A 26803-nucleotide genomic window follows, 5' to 3' on the forward strand; every position below is an offset into this window, starting at 1 on the left:
TTTTAGTCTACTGGTACATGCTTATAGTTCTTTATTTAAACTAAATAAAACTGTTTAAAAGGGCAAAAAAAAAAAGTCACATTTTTACCTTGAATTACATAAAAGGCTGTTACTGGAGGATATGCTAGATTCAGATGCACAGCGGCGACGAGGTTCAACTTTTCTTCCTGGAGCATCATCTAACTCTCTCTCTTTACTTCCATCTCCAAAACCATTTGATAGGCCTATAATGTAAACGAGAGGTATACATTACACAGAATTTTAAATTGCATTTTGTTTTTATACAAGTCTAAATACATGTTTTTATATAATTTTTGGTCCGCATCTGTTAAGTGACTGTGATGTGAGTAAAAGAAAAAATGAAATGTTTCATTTTCAAAAATGAAAGATCAGGCAAAGTATGGGTAGTCCAGATGTTAAGAAACAGGAAGTTGATTTCAGGTAACAAGGAAAAGATGAAGATTATATTACAAGATGTGCACAATGGCACATCAAAAAATATTCCCCATATGTCATACTTCAATAAGAAGTGCATTGGGTAGTTAATCTTGAACCAAGGAACAAAAAGTGTTACAAAACTTGCAGACTCTTTTAAAAAAAAAAACACACAAAAAAAACCCCTCTATATAAAACTTTAATGTACTTAAAATCTGTAAATTGCAAGACAAGAAGTGCTGAAAATAGTCCTTCAATGCTCAAAGTAACCAGTAGTGGTGATTAATTAAGGGCCCTATCCAATGTCCACTGAGTCAACGGGAGTCTTTCCACTTTAATCAGGTCCTGAAAACCTATTTCAGAATAATATATTTCAACGAGAATCCAGACTTAAGACTATTAAGAGAATATTTAATCTACTTCCATATCAAAATTAATAATGTAAATTCAGTTGTTGTCTGCTGTCTTTTCACCATAGTTTGTGTGTTTTGTTTCAGGGTTCTGATGACGACAATGTAGTAGAAAACATATAGAATGCTCAAGCTACCAATCTGAGAATTTTATAACTGGGCCACCATAAATCTTGCATCTATTTGCTTATTCATCCAGTCTGTATTCAAGATTCTTCATTTGTCTGTGTTTAAACAGCATTCTTTACTTAAATAAAGTGTGTATCTGTATAGGATCCTATGAGAAAAACATTTCTTAAAAACTCTGTATTTTAAACAGATGTGACTCAAAGTAGACTCAGGAAGAACTTCAACAAAAATGGAGCAAATTAAACTAAAGCAGAGGTCCTCAAACTGTGGGATGCACCCACCTAGGGAAGTTCAGGGAGGCGCAGCTGGGGCCCAGACCAGCCCCCCTAGCTGTGGCCCCAGCCTCAGCCCCCTTACCCCCCATCTGTGGGCTCCCTTTCCAGAGCTGTGCCCCCAACTCCTGTGCCCAGCGCTGGGAGGAGGAGGGGGGTCATGGATAGGGGTAAGGGTGGGGGGCGCATGATGTAAAAAGTTTGGGGACCAGTGAGCTAAAGGAACCAGTGTCCAGCTAGCTGATATGGGCCTTGAGATCCTCTAGAATTATCTAATTTTATTCTTAAGTAGGACTTCGGAGAACACGCTTATTTTCTTGACATACAAGATGATGTACATTCAATTTTTTATTTAAATCACATGTGCAAAGTTGTGACTTTTTGCACTTTTAAATCAAAACTGTAAAAAACAGCCATTCTACATGCTATAAAGGATATCAGAACCCTCATTTCATAGGCAGAAGTTCCTAAAGAAGTTTCTCAAGTCTTCTGTCTTATTTAAATTTTCTAATTTGCATTAGGAGATTCTTCTGTATTTTGCAACAAAATTGACAGGAAAATTATGAAAAGTAGTAAGTGCAAAAAAACACCCTTATTACATACTGCACAGTAGTAAAGATTAAGGTGGATCACATGTAGAGTTACTTGTTACTTTACCATATTCTAATTCATTTCACTACTAACTAGAAATGCCACTTCCCAAGCCTTCCCAAAGTCACTGACTAATCAGATCTTTTTGTATTAGCGGCCTATTTTATTTGATACTATCCAACTCTATCCTATGGTGTTTTCACACACAAGCTCTTCTCAGCATAATTCTTGAAACCTCTATGTATCAAAGTATTTAGATTTGTATAGAAAATGTAAAAAAAAGCACCAATCCAATGCTTTAAAAACAGACTGTTATAGTCTGCTACCTTTATATTTAAAAGATGAACAAATTAAAAATGATAAGAAGAGATTACTTTTTCATTTTTCACTTTTCTATCATTCTTCCCATTCAGAAACTTGTAGTGTCTTTTGGAATTCCCCACTGGATCTGTCCAACTCATTAAATATACAATTTTTTTTAATGTTCCTCACTTCAAAACTATATACATGCTATAAGGAGGAGGAAGAGGAGAATAAAGTCATTATTTTATCAGTGTCATTAAGCCCTAAATTGTAAATTATTAATCAACCCTTTATCATGCTCATTTTTATCATGTTTCAGCCAGTCAGTGCAGGTAGTTCCAGGAGATTAACCTTAATGTTGCTGAAAATTCCTTCAAAGCAAGAGTGATTTAAGAGGATGCCTATATGAAATGTTTTAAACAAAGGATATGAAGCCTTACTGAGAATGACTAATAACAGGTTTCCGCAGGTTATCCTTTCATTGTAGGATATTTGTCAGCAGGTAGACAGACCTAGTCTTAAATAAAGTTTTGCCAATTTGTTTGTTTTGCATCGTGGCCACAAACCAGAAATATAAATTACACAATCATTAGGCTACTAAAGAAGTTAACAGATGTTGGCTCACAGATCAATCCTAGTGCTGTGGGGTCAGGATGTAAATCAGAGCTGTTTCCACAACTTAATTTATCAGATATAGGGCTGAGTTCCTAGCCCTTTAATGAACAAGAAAGCAAGAGGAAATCTGTATAAGCACCCTTGCAAGATTACAGTAGCATAACATGCTACTGTATAATGTGGCTTAAATAAAAGTCTGGCCTATGTGGTATCTGTGCCACCTGTAGTTGGAACTGTACATTTTCATCTGCAGGGCCTTCCTAGGATAAAGAATTTGAGTGGGTTTCATTGTTTTTTTTACTTCACCAACACGATATTTTTAACATTATATCTAGCAAACTTCCAACTGGGTCCAGGGCGGGTCTTTAACAACAAAAAGAAAACAAACCCAACACACATCACAATCGTTACTGAGTCTTCAATTCCTGGCAGAAAGCTCCATAAAATAAGACCGGTAGCTACAGTTTAATTAGAGCTGCATTCTGAGACAGTTAGAATCCCACCCCGACAAGATTAAAAATCTACTTGGGGCTTAGTAGTAGTATGATCTAAGAGAGTCAAATAAAGGGAAACTCTGCAAAGTGCAATAGCACTAATCAGGAAACATTTAGCTATTTCTCTTTATCTTTTTGTGAAAAGTTCAAATTTAACCTATTTCATCTTTAGAAGCTGTTCACAGTAATCCCACTAAATGAATACCAAATCCTAAATGACAAATAACTCCACAACATCTACTTTTCAAAAGTTAAAAAAGGGCATTTTAAAAAGAGACAGTCTCATTAAATCTTTGAAACTAAAATGGCAGGATTGTTGTTATCTAGTTGCAAATCTGTATTGTGACTTCATAACTGGATGATAGAAAATTGTGGGGATGAAATTTTAAGTACTCCAAAGCATCTTTGGCTTGTAAAAAAAGAAATAAACGTAGTAGTAATACCACATTTAAATTCTATTAACTGGAATTGCTTGGCTAGACACCCATGAAGCTCTGTTCCATGAACAGGAGGAAATCCAGGGTATGTCTATACTGCAATAAAAAAATAAAAATAAAAATCTGTGGCACTAAATCTCAGAACTCAGCTTCTTTGATGGGCTCAGGTTGTGAGGCTAAGAACTGCAGTGCAGACTTTCTGATTCCTGGTGCAACCTAGGCTCCGATACCCTGCGAGGGGATTGGGTCTCAGGGCCTGAGCTCCATCCTAAGCCCGAACATCTACACTGCAATTTTAACCCAACAGCCCAATCCAGAGTTAGCTGGCCTTGGCCAGCCAGAGGAGTGTTGTGGATCTCCCGCAAATATTAGGCAGTTACAAGATACATCAGGACAAGGCTCCCTCCTGTAAAGCACACAGGAATCTCCTCTCAATCCATTTGCATCTTACAAGTTCAGTCCACTAAAGAAAAGGCTTTGGAGGAATCTTAGTTTTGCCCTCCTTTGCATTTTACAAGTCTATTAAATCAGCTGTGTATGCTATGCACTCAATTTTCAAAAGCCCATAACTTGGTCACATTAAAACTAGCTTTCTATGCAACAAGGAAAAGTCACACCTTGGCGGCAGCTATTTCCATCCACTACTTCAACTTTCAACCCCCAGTTCTATCAGCTATAGAACTATTCAAAGCAGTCTATGCAATTTCTTTACATTTTGACTTTCACAAAACAGAAAACAAAAACAATCCCGCCCCCCAACATTTTTAGGTAAAGACCAAATGCAAAACTTTTCAGCCCGATAAGTGAAATTTGCAGAAAGTTTTAAACAAGTGCAAACTGTTAGCAATTTTAAGTGTAAGCGGTCATTACTGCTCCCACTCTTAATAAATAAGAGACCTTTCTAGAGACAGTACAATTTATAAGCAACATTAGTTTCCATGTAAATCACAGAGTAAACACCAATGACACGGATACTTCAAAATACATTTTAAAAATTTACAAAACTATAGAACAGTTTTAAACTAGAAATAAATAAATAAATTCAAATTGAATCCACTAGTTACTTCTGGGTTTCTCCAACGTTGATCATTTAGGGAAGTAAATTTTCAGCTATTGTAATTATGAATGCTGCAATTAAAAATAAAACACTGCCTGCAAGCTAGGTAGAATCCTGTGTACATCTAAACATATTCAGTGAAGCAGGAAGAGGTAAAATGCAAAGACGACAGAGCAGAGGCAGGGACAAGGAAAGGAAAAATACAAAAGTTTGGAGGGCAATATATGTTAAGAGTATACAAAATACTACCAAAAACATACAAGGTTGTGCATTTAAGGCTGCAATCTCATTCTGAGGTTCTGCTGACACAAAGAACAAGCAACCAGCAGAATTCACATAACCAATTTCCTTCCAATGCAAGTCAAGCCTTATTATGCACAGCTTGATGGATATGTAAGCATTAGTCCAGGATAAGGTGTGTTGTTATACCTGGGTACATCTGTATGCCGCTTACAGTGCATCACTGTTTATATAAAAATAGTTTCATACGCTTTAGAAATGACTGGCTACCAAGTCCTGACCTGTGCACTTATACTGGATAACCAGAAGTCAGAACCTCTCTTAGCCAGATACTTCTTCTAATAAGTCTATATAATTCTATAAAATATAACGTACCAAAAGTAGGTATGGGATTTTTTTGTATGCATTATTTCCAATCTCAAAGGAAGATTCGATTGGTGGGAGGGGAAGGTAGGAGGGCAAAGATGGAACATTCTTAACCAATCAACCCTCAGAGAGCATGTTCTCTGAGTAAGGACTCTGGGGATTGGTAAAAAAAATACTGCGACCAATTTGTGTCACATATATTGTAACATGTACAACTTTATAACTTACGGAGATGGGGAAATATATTGAATGAAGAGCATAGGTTCATATATGTCAAAGACTTCCTCCAACAGTGTTCATGTTTTTTGTTTTTGTTTTAAGGATGGCTGGTGTCTCCAACATGATCCAAAATAATTACTTGAAATGTAATTGTCTTTCTGCGTTCCAAAATGATCATTTAATTGAATTCCATTCCGTGTTGAGGATAATAGAAAATAATTAGGCTCCAAAGAGATAAATACCCAGCATGATATTAGTTAATATGAGAACCTGGAAGACAGTGAAAAAGCCATTAAGTCTCACTGAAAGGAAACAAAGCTTTTAAATAAATAAGCTATCCTTGCAGCACAGTGTCCAGAGACAGTGAAAACTACACAAATGTTCCATGTACTAATACTTAATATAAGCTTCACAAGAGGCAAGACTAAAACAGAGGCTTCACTCAGATTCAGTTGCTCATTGTTGAAAAAGAAAATTACTTACATAAGAAATTGATAGCACAGAAAACAATTTTTGCAAGCGTGATACTCATCAAGAACTTGGTTTTGATATTTTCTAAATTCCTTCCAATGAGAATAAGAAGACAGATGACCCTATTTTAAGAGGTTTTATGCTGCCTATGCATATACCTATAGACATAAAGGAATAGTCTAACCAAGTCTACAAATATCTGAATATATCTAGTTACTGAAAACAACTGTGATAACTTTCAAACTGCAGCAACAGCCTGGGAAGACATCCATAAAGTTCTCATCAGATTAGTCTCAGAGTTTGAGAAAATATATTTGCATCAGTAAACCTTGGAGTGCACTGCAGACAGCTAAAATACACCCCTCAAGTTCAGAGCACACTGGTGAATCTCAGAGTATGTCAGAGTCCAGAGAACCTCAAACGGAGGTGGCAGACAAATCAGAGCAAGTTACTGTAATCTTGAAGAGGGTACCCAAGAGCTGGGATGAAGAAACAATGCTTAAGAAATGAATTTTCAATTTTTGCCCATAATTTTGACTACGGTTCAAAGAAAGCAGAGAAAGCTCAGAATGAGCCTGAGATGTAACGATACTGGTAGCCTACATACTGTACAACAGAATCCTTTCAGTTTCTAAATGGGAAATTTAGTCAATACACTCAGCAAACATCAACTTGAATGATCAAAAAAGTGATTATTTTAGGTATATTTCTTAGAAAGAATGCTTAAAAATTAATTCTATATCCAATTATATCTACAGTAACTCTGAAATTGTAAGAAAAGTCCCTAGCTCACCAGGATTGTTCTGTAAAAAAATATGTTTTGAGGTGCACACTTCTAGGTGAAAACTAATCAACTGATCAGATTGCATCTTCCACAGGACAGGATTATGCTCAAACAGCAAACAAAATTAAAATGAATGAGAGAGAGAGAGAGAGAGAGAGAGAGAGAAAGAGAGTTAGGAGACAACATCTACAGAAAACTTTCAAAAACATTCCAGAAAAAAGTGGTGGAAGAGAAACAGAAAATGTAGAATACGCAAGCAGAAGGGTCTTAAATACAGAATGTTTTAAAAGGGTTTTCCAGGAGACTACTCCAACCAGAAAGAAAGTACTTGTGATGTCAGGGACATACAGTATAAACCATGAAAAGCACACACAGCTCGGAGGAGTTTAAAAACTTTATAATTTTAGTTCATTTAAGTCAGCTCAAGTTTGCACGACCTATGACAAGCAACAATAAATACAAATGTAACTTATCTATCAATATAGATTGCAGGTTTTTACTTTGTATTTTACAGTGAGATATGGCTCAGATAAAATAAAAGATTCACCCAGGAGGTGTTAATATTTAGGATAATCTATGCCAGGAAGCAGTGAAAGTAAACAGTGTAAGAAAATTTAACACCAGAATGGGGACCCCTATTTCTGAATTATGATAAAATACAAATATTAAGTACGGGTTTCTGCAAAAAGAACTGGAGAAAAACTAAGTTGTACCCTTGGTAATTTCCATTCTAAATGTTCCACATTTTTATTTAAAAAAAAAAACATGTTAACTGTGTATTTATACCTACCTGTATGTTTTTGCAGAGAAGAACCAACATAATATATTCCCATTTTGATGCACTGATGCAGAATACTCACATTTTAAAAGGAGCCATTTGCTGGAAAAATAGGACTTACCTGTTAATATTTCCTTATATCAAGTGCCCAGAATTCTTTATTAGATTAGATGAGCCTAGCAGTCTCAGAGCTGTCCAACAGGACCTGCTTTGCTCACATCCTCAATTTCCCCTTATGAATGATTCTTCTGGAATTGTCGTTTTAATTAATTTAAAAACATAACATTTCCAACTAGAACTCCAATATCTGTTTTCCACAAAGGAAAATAGAAGTTCATCATAAAAGGGAAAGTCTGATTGCTAGACATGTTACCTAGAGGAAAACTAATTAACAGGCAAGTAAAATTTTACTCCCTTATGAAGACATGCCCAGCAATTCTGTATTACTGATAAATAAGAAAATCCAAGTTTCTGGGAGAAAAAAAATATACAATATATAAAACTATACACATTTTAAAAGTTTTTAATTTCTGCATCGTGGAGAACCTCACACGTTAAGATAGTCACAATATGACAGCAAATCCAACATAGTGTATGGCAAAGGTGGGAATGGTAATCCAGATAGCTGCAGTTTAGATTTCTTCAGCTTAAAAGGCTGGAGTGGTTTAGTAAACTCTAGTTCCTTAAAATAGCTAGTTGTCTCTCGTATGGCTTGCAGATGAACCTAAGGTGTGCAACCAGCACAGTTTCTTCTTCAGGTAGCAATCTGAACAAAAGTTGAAGAGGACATTTCTCTGCAACTTTTGAAAGTGTACATATCTGAAACAGTTCATACAGCAATCTTGTCTTACTGAAAAGCACAGTACTGATTTTCTGTGAATAGTAACCCCAGATCCAATATTTTGCTAAAGGTTTTACAGTTCACACAGTTAGTTTGTCACTGTGTGGCGGGCTTTCAAATGAAACATTCCTTGATTGCCCAGGAATTAATCAGCACCTAGTGCATGAATGAATGGATAACTGTGTGTTAAAAATCAGACTGAACCGCAATGCTCAATGTTATTACTTGTACTTCTAATGAATTGACACTCAGACCTAACTAGAAGCTTTCCAATAAGAGCTGAAGAATCTGCAGGATGTTAATCTCCCTGGGCCCAAAATCCTTTTCTTTGCACAAGTACATGTGTTTTATCCAATTTGGGGCATAGGCCCTTTCTTCATAACAGCAGGATGTTAACTCCTGCCCCTGTATTCTCTTTGAGGTTTATCCTGCCTAAAGCTAGTATGACGGGAAGGGTGTGCCTGATTGGCAGCTATACTGGTTCCAGCACTGAAAATTCTCCCAATTTGGGGCAGCACAGCCTGCAAGACCAGTTTGGGACTACTGGACTGATCCATGACCATTCTATTTTGTTCTCTGATAAAAGGTCATTTTAAAATGCTTCTGTCTGCAAATATTTTTCCTACTATGTTACATGTAATATCTGAAGCTCCTATCACTGAGCAATACATTTTTCCAACACATTTACTTTGTGCATTTGACAGCATCTTGTGTACTGTTTCCTCTGTGTAGTTAGTTTTGTCTTTTGTTCATGAAGATATTTCTCACAGTTACATAGGAGAAAAGAACCATTTTTTAATAAAACAAACATGATTGTGGCTGGGGGATTCATGGGCAGGTGTACTACCTGAAACTACTTTCAACTTGTATTTTGAAAATAGATTTTAAGTTGATGGTGTCCTTTTAACACACTGTTTGAGAGCAGAATCAATGGCAAGACAAAGAAGAACAGATCTGAGACTATTTTTGTTTCTCCTGGGTCTCAGTTCCCTTATCTATTCTCTTAGCTGTGGTCATGGGAGGTCTAAATTTTGGGGTAATCCATCTGTTCCAACTAAACGGTCTCTTAATGTAAATTCCATTTGTCCAATATGCAGCAAGTAAGCCAGTCTGCCTATGCTTCTGTTTAATATGCACTGCTTAAACTGAGACTACATATACCTCTGCCCACTGGAATGAAGTAGATGCAGATGCTTCCTGTAAGTTTTAAATAGAAGATGGTGACTGCTTAATGACAGCTTTGTAGTTGGCTCTGGAAAGCATGTACGCTCCACCTTATGTTCAAGAAAATTTATGCTTTCTATTACTTTCTGCAGAATCCATGACTCCTGCCTGAATGTTCAGTGTCTTCACTCTGTTCCACATTTAAGGCTGTGATAATTTGCTTTGGATAATACAAAAGCAAACAACACACTGTACTTTACCAAAGCACAGAATCTTTTACCATCCTTTGCATACGGTCTTTCTAAAACAAAGAGAGCTTTACCATGCAATTGTCTTTGATATGGCCACCCATATAGCCTTGTGCAAGGCACCACTTACGCCTGCTGAGACCACTGAATGCAGAAACTGCAAGAAGGATGTGGCTAACATTTTCTTATTTTAACTCACACTATGAACCATTTACGTGAACGTGCTATTGGACAGAACTGCTCAGCCTAAAAGCACATCCAGAATCACCATGAAGTGAGTAATTCTCTCAGATGGGATAAGGATGACTTTCTGCTGGTTTACCACTGGCCTGTGGATTTCTCTCTCTTTGAGAAGTATGACTCCTTGCAACAGCCTTCCCTTGTGATCCAGCTGTGACGACAACGTGACACAAAATACAGGTATACATGGAATTGCTTTGACATCAGGAAGACAACTACAACATACAATAATTTGTAAAGAGCCTATGGGCTAATAAGTTGAAGGGAAGAGGACTATATATTGATATCCTCTATATTGCAAGTCTCAGTAATTCCAGTATTTACCATCGCATCCACATTCAACAGATGTCTCACAAACAAATCCACTGGTAATGTTGGTGGGGAAATGGAGAACTCCACGAAGTGCACTTTCATAAACTTTAATATTTTCATATATATCTAAACATGATTTTGGGTGCTGAACTTTCAGCACTGGATTTGAGCTCCAGTAACTTTTGCAGAGGCAATAATGGCACCAAAAACCAGAGCCCAGGTCTCCAAAACTTATTTAGGTATTTTTTAAAATGTCAACAAGTGCCCAAGATCCTCTGATCCATCTGGGAAACAAAACAAAAAGGCCCTGAAAAGTGCATTTTTCTGTACTGGCATTTGTGAAAGAATTATTTAAGTCCTGCCTGGCTACAGTTTCCCTTGTTCCTATTCCATAATTTTCACAAGCCATATGAGAAATGGCTGGTGTTTCTGAATGTAAGATTTAAATTAATCCTTGTCCAAGGAGATGCTTGTGTAGTAACCGGGAAGTTTGGAGGATATGCTTTTCCTTTTCATCAACACTTTCTACAACAGACTTGAATGCTTCCTTCCCAGTAAGAGGATGAAAATCTTTTTGGACACATAACAAGTCTCTATGGGGGAATGCAACATAAGGAAGGCTAATAGCTTGACAAAAATCAGGGAGACCGACAGGTCAAAGAGAACTCTCAATCCCTCTCTCCAAAACATCTCAAAAAAACAGTAAAGTTCCTTTCTTCCTCTTCTTTTCTAGAGCCCTAAATAAAAGTCAAGCTAATCCAATAGCTAGTCCAATAGATGCGTTCATCTAGCCACTCTCTTGTTCTTTAGAGGAGTGTGTTGAAGTAGCTATATCACTCAATAAAGACATACGAAGATATATCATAATCTTAGAACTACAATTTGTGAGGATGGATGTGCTGTGGCAGAAGAATGGCTGCTTCTAGCAAGAAGAGTGGCAGCTCATTGTGGCAAAAAGAAAGGAAGCCAAAAATGTTCAAAATTTATTCCAAATAGGGATCCATAATCATCATTTATGAAAAAAGCCGTAAACAAATAAAATGTTGAAAAGATGACAAAGCAAAAAAGAGAGCCCTATAGATTGCCTGATCCACAACTTCTGATGCAGTCTGAAAGTGGAAGATGGCTAGATCCTGTATATAATAGGAACATTTTCTAAAAGTGGATCATGTTTGTTAACAATGATTCAGACCAACCAATTATTGCCACAGACAAGTTGCCACCAGAGTTTAATCGTGTTGATCATATCTGCTTTGAGCATGATTAAAAACTACTAAAACCCCAGCAGCATCTGGCAACATGTCTATGCTGGGGCTCCCAATGTTGCTAACAATGGTACTAAGAAAATGTTTCTAGAGTTCACAGAGCTTTAGTTATGGCTTTGCAAGAGAACATACACTTCAATGAATTCTAGTTATTAAAATAAAGCAAAAAGTATTAAAAAAATTATACAGATCTTCTGTATAAAATTTGCAAGAAAAAAACCACACCATGAACAGAAAAATAGAAACTAGCGTATATCTGTCCATTTTACATTTACTTCAGTTTGTACTGATACCCAACTATTATACACCACACATCAAAAATGCATTTATTTTAAGAAAGTATTTGATCTCTGAGGTATAGGGTAATGTACAAAACACCTTCTGTGCTCCCAAAATTTAAATGGCCATCTGAAGCAAGCCACATACAGTATAAAAGCCGCATTTTATCAAATATTATGGAAATTTATCCTCTCACCATATACAGATAAAGCACATGGGTTTACTTACCGAGTTTCAGTTAAATATTTCTAACAGTTTATGATAAAAAAAACAAAAACATTTTTGTTGGTGTATGCAATTGATGGTCCTCTTTGGTTATTCTAACTTCCCTTCTCAAAGCCAATTTCAAATATTCTTCACTTTTTCAAAAATACACCTCTACCAGATATAACGCGACCCGATAGAACACTGGTTCGCATACAACACAGTAAAGCAGCGCTCCGGCGGATCAGCACATCAGCTCCCAGCTGCGGTGCTCCACTTCTCGCTGCCAGTGAGTGCGGGGAGGTTGGGGAAAGGACGCGCCCCCCTCCCCTCCCGTACTCACCTGCGGTGGGAAGCGGAGCACCACGGCTGGGAGCTGGTGGAGTGGAGCGGGCTGGGGCCGGGCTGCTCTGCTTCCACCGCTACCGTTGAGTGAGGGACCTTTCCCCAACACACACACACCCCAGCAACACAGCTGGGGCCAGAGCAAGGGAAGTGGAGTGGGCTGGGGCTGCGGTGCTCTGCTTCCCGCCGCAGGTGAGTACAGGGGGAGGGGGGGCTTTCCCCAACCTCCCCGCACTCACTGGCAGCAGCAGAAGCGGAGCACCCGGCCCCAGCCCACTCCACTCCACCAGCTCCCAGCTGCGGTGCTCCACTTCCCGCCGCAGGTGAGTACAGGAAGCAGAGCGTTGCGGCTGGGGCCGGGCTGCTCCGCTTCCCGCCACTGCCGGCGAGTGCCTGTCAGGGGGCGGGGGGTGTGGATAGGGGTCGAGGCAGTCAGGGGACAGGGAGCAGGGGGGTTAGGTAGGGGGTGGGTCCTGGGGGTGATTAGGGACAGAGGTCTCTGGTAGGGGGGGTCAGGGGACAAGGAGTAGGGGGACCAAAGCAAGTTCAATATAACGTGGTCTCACCTATAGCGTGGTAAGATTTTTTGGCTCCGGACGACCGCGTTATATTGGGGTAGAGGTGTACTTATCTTACAAATAACTAGAGTTTGAAAGTTATATTTTTCTGTTTTGGAATAACACTATATTCTTCTCTTTATTTCAATGTATTACTAATAAAAAGCAGCAGCATTCATCAAGGGCTCGATACCACTGCTGTAACTAAAAGTTCATTGACATAAAAGATAGACAAAAGTTTCCCTATTAATAAAAATAAAACAGCCTATTAGAGAAAATAAAATCTCAACTCTACTCTGACTACTCCCATAAACATCATATTGCCATCATTGATCCATCTCCCTAAAAGCCTGTGTAAAGAGAAGGGCCTTGCAGTGTACCCGGAAGATCAACTGATATGAGTTGTTTTGGATTATACTGGGAAGTCAGTTCCAAAGCTGTGGCACCCTCACAGACAGCATACTATTAGCACTGCCACACTCATACCAACAAGGCTCTAATTCAAGCACTAAAGATGATTGCAGCCATGGCAGCATGGTAACTAAATTATTTTACTGCTTATTTATCAGAAAACTCACTCTCATCTGCAGTGTGTAATAGTGAGGTAGACAGGTTAAGGATGACCTGGAGAAAATTTATTTTTAAAAAAAAAAAACCCTCAGCCATATTATTTTTGTTTATATTATTGTAAATGAAGGGGGACACTTTAAAAATATATTTTTTTTGTTTTTATATATTAGAAATAAGAATGGAAACTTTGGTCTTCCCTCATTAGGCTGGAGAACTCCTTAGGGGTCTCAAGAGATGTTTATTGTAAACTATCGCACCTGAAAGAATGGGGGTTTTGCATCCTTAATATTCATTCTCTGAAATGTTCATCAGGTATAAAATACATAAGTGGGTTTTTTGTTAACAAACTGATTAAAAATCCCTTCCTTTTTGCTCAGCTTTCAGTTCCATATGATTTCACTTATCTTTCATTATCAAGTCCTTCAGGTTAGATAAAGCCATGAATTTGTAATGTTAACCCCCCAACCCACCAAATCCTTTTCCCACTTTCATGTTAAAAAAAAATCATGGCCTTTTTACATTAAGGTAATAAATATTTCTTTTAAAAACGAGAAGCACATTTATTTATTTATTGCAATTCACCGCTCAGTAATATGCTCAATGCCATGAGGGAAAAAGGAAGAGTTTGTTTCAGGCCTGGGATTAGTCCTGGCCCTCAGCTGTGTGCTTGCATTTGATTGTAATAATTTTAGAAAGTTCACATTATTCCTTAGTGAAACCATAAAAGACACCAACAATAAGTGTTGAATAAAGTCTTTGTATCATATCACCATGTATTCTATAGTGCACACATATCACAAGGTAAACATTTTACAAATATTTTATGATATGTATTTGGATTATTTCTTGTATCCCTCCACCTTCAAACCAATGTCTAGTTACTACACAGATGATGGGAGGGAAAATATAAATAATGAATTTAAAAACATCTCCAAAAAGTGACCTAGATAATTTTTCTACACATAAAAATGTCATTGCTTAAAAGGTTTCAGAGTAGCAGCCGTGTTAGTCTGCATCCAAAAAAAGAACAGGAATACTTGTGGCACCTTAGAGACTAACAAATTTATTTGAGCATAAGCTTTCGTGGGCTACAGCCCACTTCTTCGGATGCATAGAATGGAACACACAGAAAGAAGATATTTATACATACAGAGAACATAAAAAGGTGGAAGTAGCCATGCCAACTGTAAGAGGCTAATCAGCTCAGATGAGCTATCATCAGCAGGAGAAAAAAAACCTTTGAAGTGATAATTGAGATGACCCATAGAAGGTGTGAGGAGAACTTAACATGGGGAAATAGATTCATTAGTAGTTAGGTCATTACACTAACTGAATCTATTTCCCCATGTTAAGTTCTCCTCCCACCTTCTATGGGTCATCTCAATTATAAAAAAATTTGTTAGTCTCTAAGGTGCCACAAGTATTCCTGTTTTTATTGCTTAAAAGGTATCTTGAGTAGTTAGAAGCAAATGGTGCACCTGCCAATTGAACACAGAGAATTCTCCCTTCACATTGCTATAAAACTAAATTTCTATCCCTGCAGGGTAAAAAAAATAGGGAAATATAACCTGTTCCTGCTTTAGGATTGAATAATACCCCTCCTCCATCTCAGATTTTATTTTGTGATTTTACTTTGCGATGGGTAAAGGGAGAAAATACAAGGAAACTGGTGGAATCTGTTTTTTATTTTCTTTTCTTTTTTTAAAATAAAGCGGTAGCTGATCCAAAGTTTGGAATATTAGAATTAAGTTTTAGAGGAGAAGAATTCACAGACAGAGGAAATATAAGGTAATTAGAGGTGCGTGACTCCACAATTTACCTCACAGATATCTCCACCTGTGATTGTATAATTAAGCTGTAAACCTTTCACTGGTCCAGAGACAATATAATCTTTCAAGGACACAAATTCACATTTCAAGTTGGGGAATGGAGGAGAAAAACATTTGAGCAGTTTGTTCATAAAAAATGGCAGTTCAGAAGCTATTCAGAAGTTTTTGTGTTGGTACTAGTCCTGGTGGAGATGGATTAAGGGGCAGAATACAAGTGAGAGGACCACTGATACCAGATAAATACATATATATCATCCCCACGTGTTTGTGAGGTGTATAGAAAGATTTCCTGAATATAATTTATATATTTGACACACCCCACATGTGAAGGAATTTATTTCCACCACCCCATATCATTTACATTTACACACACACATATCTACAGGCCTGATCCTGCAAATATACAAATGAGTAACCTTATGCATATGGGTAGTGCCACTCAATTTTGTAGTATTTGATCTTACAGTAAAAACACACACATGCCCCCTCTTAAAAATCGAACCTTTAAGCAAGCAAATATATTCTATAATTATTCTTTAGTTAACACAAGCCAAACACAACTGTGATTTTGGTTATCACTGGTACTTTATACATTTGAAGTAGGCACTGAAAAGTATGAAATTGCAGATAAGTATAACAATTTATGAATTTAAAGTGAAATATTTATAACAGGTTTTGACAGGGCCGGCCCACAATATTTTGGCACCTGAGGCAGGGAGCTCAAATGATGCCCCCACGCCTCCTTGCTTGGGCCAAAACAACTCTGCCATCTTCCTGTTCTACTCCTCTCATGGTACTGCTCTGCTACCTACCCCAATAAAGGAGAACTAACAACTTAAAATACCTTGTTCGAAAATTTTAAGTAACACTTAACTTTCAAACACCAAATGAAACTTTTCTTGTCTGCATAGTAAACATTGATGTTTTTATCTGTTTGAATAATCAGCGGTATTTTCCATGCCTTATTGGTTACAAAGATTTGAACTGCTTCCTGAAGTTCTACAGTCTGGGCTAGCTCATGCTCTATTGAGATGGCTGCAAGGCCGACCAGCCTCTCCTGTGTCATTGTGGAGCGTAGATGTGTTTTTATTAACTTCAGCTTCAAGAAGCTGCGTTCTCCACTGGCAACTGTTACAGGAAGTATTAGAAGTATGCGCAGAGCAACAAAAGCATTTGGAAAGAGGGTGGTCATCTTATTTGTGCACATATATTCCAGAACAGCCTTCGGAGTCGATCCTGCTGAAATGTATCTTGAAAGGGTTTTCAGTTCATCACTGAAATCACTCGCATCAATATCGCGCATGTCATCATGTGTCAACACGGTCTCTAGTGCCCTGCATTGCAGGTGTAGTCTTCTTCGCGTATAGTGAGGAGTTTTGGAATATCATACAACATCCCAAATACACTGCTGTGTTCCTTGAGCTGCATGAAAGGTTCTTCAACTGACTGTATTGCACAATCTAGCATCTGGTTAAAGAATTCAACTTTGAATTGCTGTTTGGGGTCTCTTATGGGATTATCCCGTGCCTCGTAATCAAAATGTCTTCTTCTTTGGTGACTCTTGTATTCTTGAACGGGTGGGAAAATAGCTTCAGTGTGAAGTTCCTCTGCCAACTTCTGTGCACTCTTCAGAACATTTTGAAATCCCTCATCTGACCGGTAATACTGTAGGTATGACTTTGCTTTGTCCAGTTGTTCCATTGCTCCAGATATATCAAGGTCAACACCTTGGAGTCTCTTCCTTACAACATTTATTTCAAACAGTATGTCATGCCACAACACTAAGCCACACAGAAATTTGAAGTTATGTATGTTTCTGGTGATTCAATTTCCCTCTGCCACTGTTCTCCCACGAACAGTTCCTGTCATAGCATTATCCTCCATAATGGCAAGTATGGCATCATCTATCTTCCCAATTTGGTGTTTGATAGACTTTATCGTCTCCACTCGACTTTTCCATCTTGTGGCACTCAGTGGTTTCAGTGTCGGAGTGGATTTTCCCAGATGTTGCTTCAAAATTTGCCATCAATGAGTTGATGCAGAGAAAAATACATATATGCTTAGAATTACATTAAAAAATTCAGCGGCCTCACACTGACCACCAAGTTCAATGAATGCAAACTGCATGGGACAAAAAAAGCTTGAGGGTTTAACTCTCGGATCCGTGTCTGCACACCTCTGTTCTTTCCTCTCATGTTGGCACTATTATCATAGCCCTGACCTGTCATGTCAGCTATTGCAATTCCTGTATATTCCTTCTTTTTAAGAAGCACATGTGTCATACCACCTCCTGTAGTATCATCAATGTCAATAAATTCTAGAAAATGCTCTCTGACAGTCACCATTGCAGGGTCATTTTCACTAGGTTCTGTTGTTACAAAGCAGACTATTAAAGTCATTTGTTCCATATGGCTGATGTCAGGTGTGCAGTCCAGAATAACAGAGTAATATCCTGCTGACTTCAGATCTGCCACAATCTTCTGTTTGACTTTTGTTGCCAGGAACTATATGATCTCATTTTGAATTGTTTTTCCAAGGCAGTGATGCGTGTACATTTCTTGGATGGCGACTCTTCTTAGATGCTCCCTGAGTACAGCATCAAACTCTACCATCAGCTCCACAATTTTAAGGAAGTTTCCATTGTTTGGCACATACAGCTGATCTTAAGTGCCACACAGTGCTAGGTTTTGGGTAGCAAGCATTCTCACAATGACAATGAACCTTTTCAGAACATTTTGTCAGTAAAGAGACTCTGATGCAATCTTCTCTTGATGCTGATCATCTATGGTGGCCTTTAACCTTAGTCTTATCTCAAGCTCTTTCCACCTATGGAATGCTCTCTGGTGATTTGCTGCCTTCTCATGGCATGCCAGATTTCTAGCCAGATTTTCCAGTCCTTTGTTCCTGTAGAACCCAATGTGGCTGGAACATTAGACTGGAAGAGTCTGCAACGAAAACACTTTGCAGCATTCTGGGTTTTTGAGTACATAACCCATGGCCTCTCCACTTTGTCACCATTGGGGATTTCATGCTAGTAATGTATTGGATGGAAACTTCTATTTTCATTGTCTTTATGGAACATGAAGTTTTTCACTTGCTGTGGCCCATGCAGTACAAGGAAGTCCCTCAGGCTACTGTTCATGCGGGTCCACAGTCCTGGATCATCTAGACTTAAGGAATTAAACTCAGCAGCAGCTGTTTCTTGCACCTCCACCACACTCTTCTCTGGTCTACACTTTTCTTCAGGAATGTGCATGGTTACATCCATTTAAGATGGAGATATGGATGCTGCAGTAGCTGCCAGGTCACCTGCACTCTGACTAACTGGAAGATCAGGCATCTTCTCACCACTCACATCCCCAGTGGGGCTGGAAGGCTCACCATGAACATTTGTGTCTATGTATCTCAGGAGAGCTCCTTCCTGCTTAGATAGAAAAGCTTCCTTTGCTTTCTTTTTCTGAATGCTGCTCCAGAGGGGCATTTTCTTCTTTCACTCATGACTGCTGTTCTGTGCCAGCTATAGTGGCTCTCAACACTCACTTGAAGGGGACAAATAAGCAGACTGGTAGCAGGGCCTGAGTGAGGGAAGATATCAGCACCTTAAGGGCCTAACTGGCACCTACTACTTCAGTTGACTGCCTGTTTTCCTCAAGTGGGTTCAGGGAAGCAGTAGGAAACAGGAAGCTCCCTGAGAAGCTGGTGTTAATCAGTCCAGGCTCCTGGGGGTACTACAGAGGTACATAAGAGGCTCCTCCTCCTCTCTCCCCCTGCAGATCCTGCTGCTTTCTGTTATTCCCTCTCACCTTTTCTCCTGCCTGCCTATGTCTCTTGTGCCCTCCTTTCCTCCAGCACAGCACTCCACCATCTCTGTGCATCTAGAGCAGAGAGAATACATATGCACCAGCAGCAGACACAATTTTCTACACTCTGGGTCCTAGAGACCCCTCACAGTCTGGCACCTGAGGTGGCCACTTCAGTTCACCTCATGCTATGGGCAGCCCTGGGTCTTGAAAATGCAGTTATTTGGGATCAAGATGTGACAGCATACCCCCATTTCATGAGCATTATATTCACCTCCACAATTCACTGGCTTGTATACCTTCACAGGAACAGGGCAATTCTCAATTCACTCTTTATATTCCATTTGCTCTACAAAATAATAAATAGCAATTAAATAGCACAGCTCAATTCACCTAGATGCCCACAGTATTTTACTACTTACCATAAAACTAAATTTAGCTCAAAAAAAAGGAAGACATAAGTGGATAACAGGGGCAAAAAATTCCAGTAATGCTTGAAAATCTAGAGGATCACCACAACCTGCAGCATCAAGAGACATGAAATATTTCTTATCATTACAAAATTATTTAAGTTACAATGATTTAAGAAAATATAACTCAACTCTAGTAAATTTTCAGAGGGTCAATAATTAACAAGTCTTGAAAAATAATCTACCTTAGAAAATATTTTCAAAAAGGTAAAGGAGTTAAAGAACTATAATGAGAACATTTTTTTAAATGTAAGGCTGTATACTTATTTATGTATACATGTATTTCGCAAGCCTTCAAACAAAAATCGAAAACTATCTACACATTCGCGTATCGGTACACAGAATTCCCCTCATTTATGCTGCTTTCATCTTATTACTTTAGTAATTTAAATCAAGAAACAAAAAAAATGTATTAATTAAAAGATAAAAATACTGCCTACTACTAAGAATCTTTAAAAATGAAATAAATACCACAGGAGCATAACTGATCATAAATGCCATTGAACATATTGTTTGACATAAAAAGTTAACTTTTTTTCTTCCATATTTACTAAGTACTATACATTTTCACTGTTTTAAATAAATCAATTTTGATAAACAAGTTTTGCTTCACCTAAAACTTCAAAAAGGCATTAGAGGACAAAGCAAACAAGAAATTATTGAGCATAAGTCTGTTTTTTGTTTTTTTTTTGCTTTCTTGCAAATTGGTCCTTTTGCCCAGGGGAACCAAGCCACTTTGAAAAAAACTAATAGAAATGTTTTGTTTTTAGCCATAACTAACTTTGTTTTTAGCCAGTTGGGGATTGGTCCTTGTCATAAACAGATAGTAAGGGTTAAGCTCTCTTTTACCTGTAAAGGGTTAACAAGCTCAGTAACCTGAGGAACACCTGACCAGAGTACCAATCAAGGGACAAGATAATTTCAAATCTCTGTGGAGGGAAGGCTTTGTCTGTGTCCTTTGTTTGGATTGCCGCTCTCTCTTTGGATTTAAGAGAGGCCAGACATATTCTTCAAGTTCTCCAAGGTTTCCTGAAGTATTTTCTTCTATTCAGTATAGTGAGTATTAGAAGGCGGTTCAGTCTTATAATTGATTTCTACATTTGCAATTGTGTGTTTGCTGAAGAAATATCTGTATTTCTGTTTGCTGTTACTTTGATTATTCTGAGAAAGGGGGGGGGGAGCCTCTCCAGGTTTATAAGTTAGACCCTGTATTTTTGCATCCTGGTAATACAGAGATAGAAAAAAAAAAGTACACTTTCTTTAATAAAATCTTTTCTTTTTAGAACTTGATTGATTTCTTCCCTTGTTTGGATTTTCAGGGGAAGGGGAAGGGGAAAAGTGAATCCCTCTTTGTTTGATTCAAGGAGTTTGAATCAAGGTATCTCTCCCAAGGACAAGGGGAGGGGGAAGAAGGTGGGGGGAATGGATTATTTCCCTTTGTGTTAAGATCCAAGGAAGTTGGGATCTGTGTTCCCCAGGGAAAGTTTGGGGGAATAGGGAGTGTACTAGACACTGGAATTTCTAGTTGGTGGCAGCTTTACCAGATCTAAACGAGGATTTTAGTTTAGAGGAGCCTATGCAGGTCCCCATCTTGTGAACGCTAAAGTTCAAAGTGGGGAATAAACCTATGACAGTCCTGTTTGAGCCGGGGGTTGAACTAGATGACCTCCTGAGGACCCATCCAACCCTGATATTCTATGATGCCACAAGTACTCCTGTTCTTTTTGCGGATACAGACTAACACAGCTGCTACTCTGAAATCTATGATAACTAAACACCAGAGCTGGCTGGAAAATTTCAGAAGGAATGCTTTTCTGTTGGAAAATACAAATTCATACAAAATAAACATTTTTATTAGAAACCTGCCTGACTTCCTGCCAGCTTGCTTGCCTGGTTCCTCGGTGGACCAGTCTCCCAAGCTCTTCGGAGTACCAGGATCTCTAGCTCCCTGTCATCTCAGCAGGTGGGCTGGCCCAGAGCAGGGGCTCTCAGGGTTTCCAAGTTGCTTGGCTCCTAGGCTTCCCACCTCAGGGTCTGCTAGGACTGTATTCAGCTCAGGGAGCCTTGGAAACTTTTAGAAAAAGTTAAAATTATATGCCATTTCGACTGTTTTTAAAATGAAAATTTGGAATTCCCATTATGCTGGAAATTTACTTTTTGTTCAGTTCTGAAATAATTTTTTTTTTATTTCAGAATTTCCTGTGGAACAGGAATTCTTGTTTCCAGCCAACTCCCCTAAGGATTTAAATGGCTGAATTTCATATCAGACTTTCTAAAAAAAGCTCTTATTTCACAACAATGGCCATCTTTAGAAAAAAGAAAATAAATTAAATTTCAAAGAGTATTTATTTTTAATTCAAGGTAAGAGGATCCAAGAAATGTGTCAGCAGTTTTCTCAGTAATTTTACTGTTATTTGATAAACTTTTCCTTTCCAAATTTCGACACTGGGACACATAATTACATGTTAAGCTATCTTGGAATGTTAAGTCAATTCATTCCTCCAATTAGCTGCACATAACCTAGTGCTTCAAAATTTACCAAAAGAGAATCAACATATGACCTTAGCGATACATGTGCAACTTCATTGCTTTATCCGAGGCATAGGGAGCTTTCTGCTGCATAGGTAAGATCAGCATTTGAACCTAAGGTGGAGTACATGCAGCGCTGTAGCCAGGGAGATACAGCGCTGTATGTGCCTTGCAAGTGTGGACGGTTAGTGAGTTGCAGCGCTGTAAAGCCACCACCGGCGCTGCAACTCTCCAGTGTAGCCAAGCCCAAAGTGTTTTGTGCTTGGAGGTGAACAAAAATTCTTGCATTTTAATCCAGCCCCGAGTCAAACAAAAAGACCGACAAGACAACTTCCCTCTGCTTTAAAAAAAATAAAAAATAAAATTAAAATAAAAAAAATGAAAAAATCCACAGATGAAGCTGAATAAAAATGAAAATGTCACTACACTGCACAGGCTGTGGGTCAAATTTCAACAATATCAACACAAGCAGCAAAGAGTCTTGTGGCACCTTATAGACTAACAGATGTTTGGGAGCATGTGGTTTCGTGAATACCCACACAAATGTATATGACTACATGCATCCGACGAAGTGGGTATTCACCCACGAAAGCTCATGCTCCCAAACGTCTGTTAGTCTATAAGGTGTCACAAGACTCTTTGCTGCTTTTACAGATCCAGACTAACACGGCTACCCCTCTGATACTGAATATCAACACAGAGCATTAGCTTTAAAATTTGTTTTATATATGCACATCTTTTTACCATGTTATGTGTTATAAATTTCATGGCCCAAGACTTAAGTGTTTGTTTACATCAATAAGTAGGACCCTACCAAATTCACAGTCCATTTCGGTCAATTTCACGGTCACAGAATTATAAAAATTGTAAATTTCATTAGTACAGCTATTTAAATCTGAAATTTCACTGTGCTGTAATTGCAAGGGTCCTGACCAAAAAGGAGTTGAGTGGGGGGGTCACAACATTATTGCGGGGGAGGGGGTTGCAGTACTGCTACACTTACTTCTGCACTGCTGCTGGCGGCGGCGCTGCCTTCAGAGCTGGGCAGCTGGAGAGCGGCAGCTCACAGCTAAGAGCCCAGCTCTGAAGGCAGAGCTGGCGCCAGCAGCAGTGCAGAAGGATGGCATAGTACGGTATTGTCACCCTTACTTCTCCGCTGCTGCCTGCACAGCTGGGCCCTCAGTCAGCAGCCGCCACTCTCCAGCCACCCAGCTCTGAAGACAGCAGCGCAGAAGTAAGGGTGGCATGGTATGTTATTGCCACCCTTACTTTGGCACTGTTGCTGGTGGAGCACTGCCTTCAGAGCTGGGCGCCCGGTGAACACCCGCCGCTTTCTGGCTGCCCAGCTCTGAAGGCAGCGCAGAAGTAAGGGTGGCAATACCGCAACCCCCCAAAATAACTGTGACTGCCCTGCAACTCCCTTTCGGGTCAGGACTCCCAATTTGAGAAATACTGGTCTCCCCCGTGAGTATATATAGGGTATAGTATAGTATAGCGTAAAAGGACACAAAAGACCAGATTTCATGGGGTAAGACCAGATTTCACGTCTGTGATGTGTTTTTCATGTCTGTGAATTTGGTAGGGCCCGACCAATAAGTTATCACTCTGTCTGAGGCTCTCTCTAATGGGCAGCAATCTTTGTGAACAGACTAAATGATACCCTTCAGTGAATTACTCCCTTTACTATGCTGTCTAACCAGAAAGTGATAAAATATTTTCCGGTTAACTGTTTATTATCATAAAAAAATGCCAGCCTGTCTCAACCCTCAATATATTAAGATCAAGGAATTCTACTTTTGAGGTCCTGTTGACTGTTGAGATGATCCTTTCTTCTGGTGATACTGGCAATAGAATGTCTGGGCCTAATCGGGTAAAGAATGTGAGCGAAGCCAAACAACAAAAATTAAGATGTTTGTACACCAATGTGAGGAACCTAGGGAACAAAATGGAGGAACTAGAGTTACTGGTGCAGGAAGTGAAACCAGATATTATAGGGATAACAGAAACATGGTGGAATAGTAGTCATGACTGGAGTACAGGTATTGAAGGGTATGTGCTGTTTAGGAAAGACAGAAAAAAGGCAAAGGTGGTGGAGTAGTATTGTATATCAATGATGAGGTAGACTGTAAAGAAAGAAGAAGGGATGGAATGGATAAGACAGAGTCTGTCTGGGCAAAAATCACATTGGGAAGAAAGCTACTAGAGCCTCCCCTGGGATAGTGCTTGGGGTGTGTTATAGACCACCAGAATCTGATTTGGATATGGATAGAGATCTCTTTAATGTTTCTAATGAAGTAAATACTAATGGGAATTGTATCATCATGGGAGACTAACTTCCCAGATATAGACTGGAGGACAAGTGCTAGTAGTAATCATAATAATAGGGCTCAGATTTTCCTGGATGTGATAGATGATGGATTCCTTCACCAAGTAGTTGCTGAACCAACAAGAGGGGATGCCATTTTAGATTTGGTTTTGGTGAGTAGTCAGGCCCTCACTACAATGGTTGTAGGGGACAACCTTGATTCGAGCGATCATGAGTTAATTCACTTTAAACTAAATGGAAGGATAAACAAAAATAGATCTGTGACTAGGGTTTTTGATTTCAAAAGGACTAACTTTAAAAAAATAATTCTTTCCTGGGTGTCTGGCTGGTGAGTCTTGCCCACATGCTCAGGGTTTAGCTGATCGCCATATTTGGGGTCGGGAAGGAATTTTCCTCCAGGGCAGATTGGCAGAGGCCCTGGGTTTTTTTTTGTCTTCCTCTGCAGCGTGGGGCACGGGTCACTTGCTGGAGGATTCTCTGCGCCTTGAAGTCTTTAAACCACAATTTGAGGACTTCAATAGCTCAGACATAGGTTAGGGGTTTGATACAGGAATGAGTGGGTGAGATTCTGTGGCCTGAGTTGTGCTGGAGGTCAGACTAGACGATCATAATTGTCCCTTCTGACCTTAAAGTCTATGATTCTATGATTCCAGATGCTTATAAATTTAGAACAAACAAACATTTAAGTATGGGTGAATAAAATTGCCTCAAGAGTTTCTGCTTGTTACAGGGCAGACTGATTGGGTGACACTAACAGAGAATCTCTTTCCTTTCCATGTTTAAAATTAACATTTCAGAAATCCATAGATGAATGGCAAAGGAAAAAATAAGACGGGGTTTATCCTCCCCCCCCCTTTTTTTTTTTAAAGCATGTAGAAGAGCTGAAACACTTCTGACAAAAACGTTTTTTTGCTTCATTGTTACATTAGTAACTGAGGCTCTATCTAAAAAGACAGACTCTGGGCTCATCTACACTCAAAAGGCCACAGCGGTGCAGCTGCAATGATGCACCACTTCAGCGCTTCAGTGAAGATGCTACCTATGGAAACAGGAGGGCTTCTCCCATTAGCGTAGGTAATCCATCTCCCTGAGAATCAGTAGCTATGTCAACAGGATAAGTCCTCCCGTCAACACAGCACTGTCTGTACCAGGAGTTAGGTCAGTTTAACCGCACTGCTCAGCAACACAGTTATAGCAAACACAAACTGTTAGTGTAGACCAAGCCTAAAATTACTGGAAAACTAAGGGAATTATGACATCATAAGAGACTGAAAACAGCCACTAAGAGGGTTAAAGAATTTTTATACAGCGATTAAAACCTTGTTTTTACCAATACTTCTTCCTAATGAACACCTGGGACAAATTACATCTTTCTCAAATATTCCACATCCTTGTCCCTCCAATTAAGTAAAGGTCTGACAGTTCATATCACACACCTCCTATACACCTACTCCCCAAGCAGTTCTCCAGCAAAACCAGGGGAGACAAAATTTGACTTGGAAATATCAGCTAAGGTTTTTTTTTTAAAACAAACAAAAAAACCCACCTTTTGTAACTCTGTTTCTTAGAGATGTGTTGCTCATGTCCATTCCATTCTAGGTGTGTGTGCGTGCCCACACGTGCGGTTGTCGGAGATTTTTGCCTTAGCAGTATCCATAGGGCCGCCTGTGGTGCCCCCTTGAGTGCCATGCCGATGCACTGGCATATCAGGCGCCGCCGACTCTACACCCTCTCAATTCCTTCTTGCCAACAACTCCGACAGAGGGATAGGAAGGCAGGCAATGGACGTGAACAACACATCTCGAAGAACAGTTACAAAAGATAGATAATTGCTTTATCTTCTTTGAGTGCTTCCTCATGTCAATTCCATTCTAGTTTCTGGACTAACAAGCAGTATCAATGGAGGTGGGCTTAGAGTTCAAAGTCTTGCATCTTGCAGCACAGCTTGGCCAAAGCCAGCATCATCTTGAGCTTGCGCTGAGTCAGCATGAAATGTGATGCCAATGTGTGGGCAGACAACCAGAGAGAGTGGCTCAACAGATCTCTTGGACTGCCATCAGGAGCACCTTTGCCAGCTTATAGCAGTAGCAGATACAGGCCGTAATCCGGGATGAGATTCTCTGAGCAGACACCAGACGACCTTTCATCCTGCTGCCACCACAATGAACAACTGTATTGACTTACGGAATGGTTTCGTTCTATCTATATAGAATGCCAACACCC

General features: G+C 39.2%; 1 protein-coding gene across 7 annotated transcripts in view; it reads right to left on the bottom strand.

Annotated features, from left to right (window-relative positions):
• Positions 1-26803, bottom strand: part of BRD1 (bromodomain containing 1) — a 156949-nt gene that overhangs the window by 21202 nt on the left and 108944 nt on the right. For 6 of the 7 annotated variants that reach the window (XM_045030552.1, XM_045030561.1, XM_045030581.1 and 3 more), the window contains one exon: positions 89-224. In XM_045030552.1, coding sequence (XP_044886487.1) covers positions 89-224 — 136 coding nt within the window. Of the gene's footprint in view, positions 1-88; positions 225-5616; positions 5839-26803 lie in introns of those variants that run through there. The other variant, XM_045030590.1, reaches the window with a different exon arrangement.

Source organism: Mauremys mutica, chromosome 1 (genome assembly GCF_020497125.1).
Source record: "Mauremys mutica isolate MM-2020 ecotype Southern chromosome 1, ASM2049712v1, whole genome shotgun sequence".
In the NCBI taxonomy this organism is placed as follows: Eukaryota; Metazoa; Chordata; order Testudines; family Geoemydidae; genus Mauremys; species Mauremys mutica.